General features: G+C 39.6%; 1 protein-coding gene across 1 annotated transcript in view; it reads right to left on the reverse strand.

The window, feature by feature from the left end:
- The window catches only part of LOC109485644, a 15,378-nt gene extending 8,869 nt beyond the window's left edge, over positions 1–6,509 (reverse strand). The window contains exon 1 of the mRNA XM_019789334.1: positions 6,307–6,509. Within this exon, the coding sequence (XP_019644893.1) occupies positions 6,307–6,378 (72 nt within the window). The 5' untranslated portion in view covers positions 6,379–6,509. The remainder of the gene's footprint in view (positions 1–6,306) is intronic.
- Positions 6,510–10,594: the final 4,085 nt, after the last annotated feature.

The following is a 10,594-nucleotide window of genomic DNA, read 5'->3' on the forward strand; positions in this document are numbered from 1 at the left end:
TATATATATATATATATATATATATATATATATATATATATACTAGCTTCGTAACTAAAATAACCATTTGTTTTTAAGCTCAGACGTTTCGTGTATCCTTGGACGCAAAATGGTTGGTAAACACTTGACGCTGTTTTTGTTAGTCTTGGCGCGGTGTCACAGAGAAAGCGAGACACGCGAGGAGTATAGTGCTGTAACCTTTGCCCAATAAAGGCACAATAAAAGATAGATATGTTTAAGAATAACAATGATGATTTTCTAAAGGTCGAGGTCACAATCGCTCTAGGCTGTCGTACGGTTTTGATGTCGTAGAATGTTCAAGCAGAGAACCAATCGCCGACAAGATTTTTTTTTGTTAACAAGTCAGCACATGCACGACAATTCCAAGAATGCCCTCCGTCTGCGATCATATCAAATGACCAAAGGTTCTGTCCATTTTGTCCAAACATGATTGAAAATGATCACCATTTTAAAATGGATTGTACACTATACAATGATAAGCGCCTATTGCTGTTCACTTTTCTTTCCGCTTTTTCAATTGACTTCAATACGTTAGATCCTATAGATAAATTCAATTACATTTTCAGGGGAGATAACCAATACAGTGCTCAAATAGGAAAATACATTAAAGAATGTTTCAATCTTAGAGACTACATGTTAGAGAGTAGTTATACCTTTATTGTTATTACTGATATATATTCTGTATGTAATTTGCCACATACATATATTCTGTACGTAGGACGAAGTTATCCATACATGCATTTACCTTTGTTAAACCTTTAGTTGTAGGACCATACAAAAGTCCCTGTACTTTTTGTTGTATCAGTAAAGAATCTGTATCTGTATCTGTATCACGGTCGTACGTACGGCGTTTTTTTTATTTTCTATTTTTTTATTATTATTCCAACATGTAATCACCAGACGTGGTGACGACACACTCAAGTTTTTTTCAACTTATATTAATGCCGCCACCAACACAGGGGACAAATACATGACAGGACGATACTCATGTTCACCTGAGCTAAGTGAGGAAAAAGCCGTGTAAAGTGCCTTTCCCAATTAGGGCACAAGATCGGTGGCATGTCAGGACTCGAACCCCGGACTCTAAGTTCCGAGTCGCGTACTCTGCCGCTACGCCACACGACCCCACGTACGGCGTTTGTGACTGGGTTCTTTACAATATATGAATGAATGAATGAAAGAACTTTATTGTACATTTGTGCTCTAACAAGCTAAGTACAGGTCTTGAATAGACAAGGAAAAGGATACAGCAATGATACTAAAACTATACAAACTAATGTGATCTACTATTTACATTGTTCGACTTCTCGCTTCTTGACGCAGTTATAGATGTACGAGCATATAGAACTAATGATACATGGTTTGTCAAGTTTCATAAGAAATATAAATTTTTCTGATTCATTTAAATGTCCAAAGCTGGGGAACTTATCTGTTATATAAGAATATAGGAAATCTCTCTCATTACTATATAACGTACAATCGTCTACGAAATGATACTCATCCTCAATCTTATCTAAATCGCAAAATTGGCAAATCCTTTGCTCTAGAGGAATGCGGTTGTGTCTGCCTTTATAATATAGACGGGCCATTCTTATCTTAAATGGCACACGTTAAATATAGTCTTCAATATAATTGGAAAGTCTTTGTTGAGCTTTAGGTGTTTGCTACGATTCTTTATCAAATCACATTTTGTCTACTGCCGAAACGTCTTCAATTCACAAAGAGCAAATGTTTTAACTTTGTCCACGTAATTCTACATAAACATCTGTATCTGTATCGGTATAGCCCTTCGGCGTAACACACCAGCTTCGTAGGCACGCAGCGCGGCGGCAGCTAGCTATATCACACCAAACGACTTGTCACACTCAATCTTTGCACATTTGATTGCAGGAGTTGTTTAAAGTTTTCTAGTGATGATGCCCCAATATTGTGCTTGGTGGCAACGAGTTTCAGTCTACGATAGTTCTGGGGAAATACGAGTTTTGAATACCTCAATTCTTGGTTGATAACTCTGATATTTGAAGGCATGACTGTGTCTTGTTCTTTTCTGGGCTGGTATCAGATACTTAGTGGTTGGTACGTCCACCAGTTTATTAGTCATTTTGTACATCATGCATAGTCTGGACATTCTACGTCTGTCAATGCTTCTATTATCTGCAACGCAGGCCTCAATACAGCATTTCATAATGCCGGCAGTTGTATTCATACGTTTGTCAATAAGAATTCTTAAAACATTTCTTTGGTAGTCAACAATAATTGCCGAATACAACGAAAAGAACGACAGATTTGTTTTACTATGTTTAAATCTCATAAAAGACGCCTAAAATCTGCCAGTGAACTCATTACCTTTGAAAGTAGTGTTTTATTTCCCTTATTCTTAAAGTAAATGGACTGCAAACACTCGAAAGGTTTTAATATATCGACCATTCTCCTTAATTGTCATTTTGAGTACATGAGCAAACCTCGCTGGGCAAATGTTTGTAATGCACACATGCGGAGAATATAATGGCGTATTTTTCGTTGGACAAATTTACCATAGGAACTTGTACAGGTGCACTTTTGCTGCTTTAAAGAAAGCTGGGTTATCAATTTTTATACAGTGATGTTTTGTTGGTACGTATATATTGGTCTATTTTTGCAAAATGCTTTCTTTTGTATTTTTTCCTCTTCTTACAAGGCCCTTTGGTCCCCTGAGGCCCTCTCCTCTCTGTCTCTCTGTCTCTCTGTCTTTGTCTCTCTCCCTCTTCTCCCTGTCTCTCTCTCTCTCTCTCTCTCTCTCTCTCTCTCTCTTCTCTATCTCTCTCTCCTCTCTCTCTGTCTCTCTTTTTTTCTCTCTCTCTCTCTCTCTCTCTCTCTCTCTCTCTCTCTCTCTCTCTCTCTCTCTCTCTCTCTCTCTCTCTCTCTCTCTCTCTCTCTCTCTCTCTCTCTCTCTCTCTCTCTCTCTCTCTCTCTCTCTCTCTCTCTCTCTCTCTCTCTCTCTCTCTCTCTCTCTCTCTCTCTCTCTCTCTCTCTCTCTCTCTCTCTCTCTCTCTCTCTCTCTCTCTCCTCTCTCTCTCTCCTCTCTCCCTCCCCCTCTCTCTCTCTTATATCCGGTAGGCTGACATCTTGGTCATTGACACCACAGTCAATAGTGAACAGTCCTTCGTATTATAACAATCAGATAGAGGTGACATTAGATAGCAGTAAACTTTGTTTGAGCTGCAGGCAGACTTTGCGCTTGTGTGACGTACAGCGTGGTACCACAAAGGAGGGGCAGGAAACGGGGGGGGGGCATTTGAACATTGATCGAACTGCGTATATCAAAGTAAGTACAAAGGTGTGTTATTTTTGTGACTCAGAACTTTCTGGAACCCACAATGACAGTGTACTCCTGTGACATGACTTACACTAACAGCTGTGCCATCAAGGAGATTTAAGTTAGGAACCGGTCATATATGTTCTAGGATCGCAAGCTGAATGTATTCTTGGGATAGACGCCGTAACATGTGTCCTGAAACATTCGGATACTGTATCTTCTGATTCTGTATGGCCGGTATAACCGTAACACACCAGCTTCGCAGGCACGAAGTAGTGATGATAATGTGATAAAACATTATCATCACTATTTCGTACTTCCTGTGTTTCTGACTTGTGCCAAAATACTCTCACACAAACGGGCAGGGTTTTTCCACACACCACATGGTTGGATCTCCAAAACACGACAATCTGTACTTTAACCTTGACTCTTTAGGACAAGTTTGGCTGTTGTTTTTAAAATCAAATGGTGTATTTTGTCGTTTATTGCCAAAACTCTCGAATATTACCACAAGTGCCGCAGGTACTGCGAACACTATAGAATTATCTAGTTTACTACTAACTACATATAGTCTGTTGTTTTGATGAAATATCGGAAATTTTCTGGCATGCAAAAACAACACACGTACAAGGATGTTGACACGGTGACATCACTAATGCATTAGTCAGTTCCGTAAACAACTTTCAAGGCCATATCTTAAAATCATACTTCTTGTCTTGTCAACTGTGCTCTAACTTTAACGGGAGGGGTCCTAATTCCGGCCTATGTTCCATGCAAACGCACATACCTTTGGTAATAGTTTATCTGACCAAAAGCTCGCGCAACATGAGATATAATATTGGCAGATAAAGATCACAACGATTAAAGCTGCACAGCTGTGTATTTCACTTCAGTGTAGCACCTTGTACCCAAGCGTAATGGTTCACGAAACTTACGGCAGGTTTTTGGTCATTTTGCCGGTGGAACGTTCTATCGCAATAGTGTTTAACACAGGTCGATCAGAGAAGAGAGTTTAGAAATTATGATACACAAATTATGACTAAAACAATCTACAACTGTTTTTCTGTCCCAAACAAGTCCTCTTTTTACGATTACGCGACTTGCTCCAAAGCGGCTGTTTCAAAAGCAAAACCATCAAACATTTGTTTATGATTATTAGAATGGAAGTTTACGCGATCGTAATGTAGTCTAAGTCGGGTGCCTATACTAGTACGACATGGAACAAAACAAGGGTTTCGTGTGCCACAAACACGAATGTAAATACATGGCTTATAATTAATGACTTCCGTGACTGGGTTCGTGTTGTTATTGGCGTTAGTTTTTTTTTGTTACTTTTGTGATCGGAAAAACCGTAAAGTTTATTCATGTTTTCCTCCTTTTTTTGTTTATTTGTTTGTGGACAATGTGTCTTTAGTATGTTTGTTATTAGAAAAAATACCGAAACTTGTGATTAGCCCACTCGATTGTAACACTTTATCAAAGACTTGCGCTAGCCCTTATTGTTTGAGTAATTAAGATATGTTAGGTTTTATTCGACATTAGGTCTTATTCAACACATTTATTTTATTGTTTTCTTTATGTAGTTTGCCATACATTGTACCATGTGCAATTGTCGTGCAATAAAGTTCTTCTGTTAAAGAAGGGAGTGTTTTGGCCCCCTAGCGGCCTCCCGTAAATTGCAGCTGTTTGTTAGCAAGTTAATTTGTGAACAACAGCACTACATAACCTGTGAATGGATCTTATTATGTCTTCAGGCACTGGTCGAAAAGTGACCACGTTGACCAGGTGGTCCTTATACCGAGGTGGTCACTAGTATACGTTTGACTGTATCTGTCTCTAGCTGTCTCTGTATCTGTATCTGTAAAGTCAGTATAACCGCCCTTCTGCGTAACACACTAGCTTCGCAGGCACGCGGCGCGGCGGCAGCTGGCTACATTACACTGATCGACACCTAACCCTTGAACATCTAACTCTAGACATTGTTTAAAGATATCTAATGACAATGCCCCTACTGTACTTGGTGACAGCGAGTTCTACTCTGCGATAGTAAACTTTATCTGAAGTTATAAAACAACAATCCTCTATTCGTTATGAATTATCATGTAATATGTACGCTATAGTTCAAGGTTATTACGTATTTCAGTGACGTCATGAGATAAGAAATGTTGCAACCCTGACAGCATTTCATATAATCTCCAAGCAGAGGTTGTGGGGGAATGATCGTTAGCTTTTTATATATGATTGGCCGTTTTTTTCGTCGGTGGCCGCGGACCTTCTCTGGCTAATGGATACTGCCTGGCCAATTTGATACTGTCTTTTTGCCACCGAAAGGGATCTGCTTGGAGATTACATTTCATACACGCGGAATTATAGCTTATTACAATAGTAAAGAATACAATATTTACAGAGAGGTATTGTCTACACTAGTACAGTAGAACTAAAAGGAGCTCTTACGGTACTAGTATGTTTATCCAACCGCCCTGTAGTAGTACCATAATCTGTATAATTTGTATTAGCATTACAGAAAGGACAAGACAATGTGAAGTTACAACTTATTCTGTTACCACACACTAACACACACACACACACACACACACACACACACACACACACAACACACACGACACACACACGACACACACACACCGATGATACAAACAAAACAAAACAAAACAAAACAAAACTATTCAGGTGATTTGTACAGTACAGTATTATATAATGTTGGTTGTTGCCAGTTACAATCTCCAAGCAGATACAGGAAATCCATTCTCAGTCTGTTTTGCTTGTTTTTGCCTTATATGTTAAGTCTTTGTTGTGTTTCACCCTTTTCGTTCTTTAAAGGGGAAAAGAAAAACCTACTAACCAACAGTAAGAGCCTCCAGAACATGCGTATAACATTGAGTCTAACCGCATCTGCTTGGAGTTTCATGACCGCACCCTATTGTATTTTTCCCTATCTGTATGTATAGAAGACAGTTTACGGTACGTACCAGATGAAAGCTGACCATGATTTGAGTCCCAGTCCGCACATCGAAACAGCAGCACTTCTTAATGATCGCCATGTTCGCAAACACGCGGTAAAACCAACTCTCCACGCCGCGCTTCTGCTCACAAAACGTCGGTACTAAATGCGTGGCTCGACTCCTTCCGTGCCTTTTTGCATGCGTTTGACGGTTCAAAGTGCAGGTTGTACGCGGTGGGACTGGTGCACACTAGTCTAACGCAACTCGCTCCCAGTGTTGACACTGATACAGACTGTACAAACTTGCAGATCATTTATTAACTAAACTATCGAGGGACTCTGATGCTAACAGACCCACGTGACGTTACAAACACATGGTTATCAGTGAGTCATCTATAGGTATGGCAGGCCGGTCTATCAGCCAACACGTTTTCAGTGTGTTTGTGTGTTTGTCTCCCTCCCTTTCTTTCTCTCTCAATTTCTCTGTGTCTCTTTCTTAATCTCTCCCTCTCCCTCTCTCTCTCTGTGCAGGCATGAATATATGTGTGTGTGTGTGTGTGTGTGTGTGTGTGTGTGTGTGTGTGTGTGTGTGTGTGTGTGTGTGTGTGTGTGTGTGTGTGCACGCGCACGTGTGTGTGTGTGTGTGTGTGCGCGCGCGCACGTGTGTGTGTGTGTGTGTGCGCGCGCACGTGTGTGTGTGCGTGTGCGTCTGTTTGTGCGTGTGTATGTTTGCCAGACATCATTTTCTTCCAACTTGACCCTAAGAGCAATCTATGTTAACCACGACGACACCACCTACGAGCACACAGGCACATCAGACAAACACACACAAAAACACATCCCAAACACCACCTCAGTATCGGGACGTAATAAGCAAAAACGAAGCCTGCTTTGGAGAGGCTATGTCTTAGTTTTAATAAATCATGTAGATATGTTCATGCTTTTTAAATGATTATACACATATCATATCAACATTTAATTCAAAAGATAAATGTAATGCTTTCTTCGAAACGACGCTCAGTAAACGTTTTTAACAGTAATGTACAATGAAGACAATCTTAGATTCATTAATTTGATAATCAAATAATTCTAGAAGTTAATTTGCTAATTATTCAATTAACAATTGAGTTCTCTTAGATTGAGAATCTAAACAGCTGACATAATGACCTAATTAATTGAAACCGACTTTCACGAATGATACGGCAAATTACGTGCTACATTTACTCTCGAGCCTACCAAAGCATCGCTATGACATATCAAACTTCAATAGTTAATATTTGTTCTGTGACATTTTTTAAAAGTTCACAAAAAGGACAACGACTCCTGAAGTTCACGGAAAGGACAGCACGCGAATGTCCTTGTGAGAAAAAATTAAATGGCGGCCTTGGAGTTTGGAACGAAATGACGTCACCATCGAACGACTTTTCGAGTGGCCAATCAATATTGACCCGGTTAAACAGCCATCAGAAGTATGGATGTTTCTTTGACCAAACAAATTGCCTACAATATACCTTCTCGACAGATCGTGGCGTGATGCCTGTTGTTACATCTTTCTGGCGATTTTTGGACTCTTGTTTCTATTTTTAGATCAAGATTCAAGAATAAACGAGTCCAAACGTCCTTTCAAAGTCTGTTTTTCTTGTGATAGATTTTGAGTTGTTTCTTACTCTTAGTATAATAAAGGAATTATGATAATTGTTTTATTGCAAATTATATTCATGCCCGAGGGCTAATTGCAGGAACAGAAAAAACATATGGTATTAAAAAAACCCAGGCCAGACAATTAGTTCACATAGAACTACTGATAACTACTAAGAAACTACTAGTAAAAACTACTGTCTTTTTTGAAGACAGAGGAAGACAATATTATGAAAAGCTTACGGTGTCAGAATTTATAATGCGTTTTTGATAAAGTTTTAAAGTTCGATTGAGTAAATACTACAGTGGTTAGTAGTTTTAGATACTGTTTGCATAAGTTGATAGCGGCTCTTGCGACCTTGAATAATGAAGGTCGCCAAGGCCTTTTGAAGAATAATGTAGAACAAAGGGCCTCGACGATGGTATGTAGAAAGTACGTAATCACAAGTTAATTCTACAATGGACAATGATATGGAAATCCACACAGGGGTGTAAAACTACTCGTCATTGGATAATCCCACTCATACGTTATATATAAAGCCACACCAAGTAAATTTTATGGATGACGTCCTTTGGAGACCCTATATCTAATGCGAGAGGGCGAAAAAAAAACAAGAAGGGCCCTAAAAACAAGATGCCTAGATTAGAAATATACTAAGAGACGACAAATGTTAGGACACAAATTGAATGAGGTGACACAGATTAACAAGCAAGAAGTCTTTTATTCATCATCAAAACAGCAATAAATCAGGTGGAACAGCAGTTGTCGTCCTGTCCTGTTTCTTTCACATTTTTGCAGGCCTGCAGAAACAAAGCATGTGCTCTTTACCCATTTCGCGTTACGGGTTTCACGTCAATCTATAACAATTTGCGGCAGTGTCGTGACTCTTTGGTCATAGTTACAGGAAGCGGAATTTCTTGTTTTTTTTCTAGGAACAGGCCAAAATCAATGCGCGCGAGGACGTCATCCATAAAATTTACTTGGTGTGGCCTAACACAGAACATGTCTATCAGATGAAGAGAAGCCCAAACTGGATTTCTATTCATTATAAATGAGTTATTTATTCAAACTTCTACAATTTATCCTAATTTTACTAGACTTACAGACAAAGAAAAAACTATTCTTCTTTTAACTTCCCAAAACCCACTAATTTTGGAAAAGGTGTACGTCTTCCATGGTCTAAAAAAAGAGAAGTCAAACATAGTTTTAGACATAGCTATAGCTCTAGACAACTACCTTTTATCATGTAGATTTTAGTTATTTTATACTACGTTTCATTGTTTGTTTGTAATCTGCAATTAGCCCCCCGGGCATGAATTTGCAATAAACTACACTATTATTTACAGTTCTGGTATCTAACTGAAGTCCTCTTTTTTAGGAAGAAGGGAGTAGGGTGGTGTGTGTGATAGAAGCTGTTTTCAGTGGTTGTCTGTTGGTTGGAAGTTCTGCTGCATCACCAAAGCAAATCGCTAGGAGGCCCATGATCCACATGCCTAATATCGATATCATCAAAATCCATCAGCAGCTTATAGGTTATTGTTAGGCCACACCAAGTAAATTTTATGGATGACGTCCACGCGCGCATTGATTTTGGCCTGTTCCAAGAAAAAAAACCCAAGAAATTCCGCTTCCTGTAACTATGACCAAAGAGTCACGACAGTGCCGCAATTTTATTCTTTATTTTTTGCAGGCCTGCAAAAATGTGATGAAAGAAACAGGACAGGACGACAACTGCTGTTCCGCCTGATTTATTGCTGTTTTGACGATGAATAAAAGACTTCTTGCTTGTTACACTGCGTCACCTCATTCAATTTGTGTCCTAACATTTGTCGTCTCTTAGTATATTTCTAATCTAGACATCTTGTTTTTTAGGGCCCTTCTTGTTTTTTTTTCGCCCTCTCGCATTAGATTTAGGGTCTCCAAAGGACGTCATCCATAAAATTTACTTGTTGTGGCCTTAGCCAGAATATCCAGAAGCACAAGCAGACAGCAAAACAATACCTCCATTTTCACGGAGGTAATTAGTCGACTTATCGACGTACTATGTTCCTGAAACCTCATACATGAATAGAATCATCCATCCAAGATATCATCTGAAGTTTCTAAAGCAAGTATTTTCACACAAAGTCAGCCTTGTAAGTTGTATGGACAACCTTCAGAATCTGTTGCAATTCCTATACTAACCGCGCGATGGCGCTTGACCTGCATGAATGTTGGTAATCTGAGTAGAGATTACAAAAACTTTCATTTGCTTGCAATATACGCCTTCTCCTTTTGACCAGTCCATGCCCGTAGCCAGGATTTTGAATGGGGGGGGGGGGTCTTCCTACTGCTTGAGTGGGCCTCGAGCGCCATAGGCGCGAGGCGAGCACCGAAGGCGCGAGGTTCCTAGGGCCCGGGGGTCCGGGGGTATGCTCCCCCGGAAAATTTTTAAAAATGAACCTTCTAAAATGGCATTTCGTGCATTTTTGAGAGGATTTACAAGAAAAAATCAGAGATAAATTTTTATTCAATGACAAAGGGAGCAGTTTTTCTACGATTCCAGTCTTCCGAACCCCCCGAACCCCCCCTGGCTACGGGCATGCAGTCTGTCTTCGTGTACATTAACACTGGTGCATAATATCACTCCTGGAAAAAGAATTTCAATATATCTTACCAGAACATGAGGGACGTTTTA

Source organism: Branchiostoma belcheri, unplaced genomic scaffold (assembly GCF_001625305.1).
Source record: "Branchiostoma belcheri isolate BF01 breed outbred unplaced genomic scaffold, Haploidv18h27 scaffold77, whole genome shotgun sequence".
Lineage (NCBI taxonomy): Eukaryota > Metazoa > Chordata > Leptocardii > Amphioxiformes > Branchiostomatidae > Branchiostoma > Branchiostoma belcheri.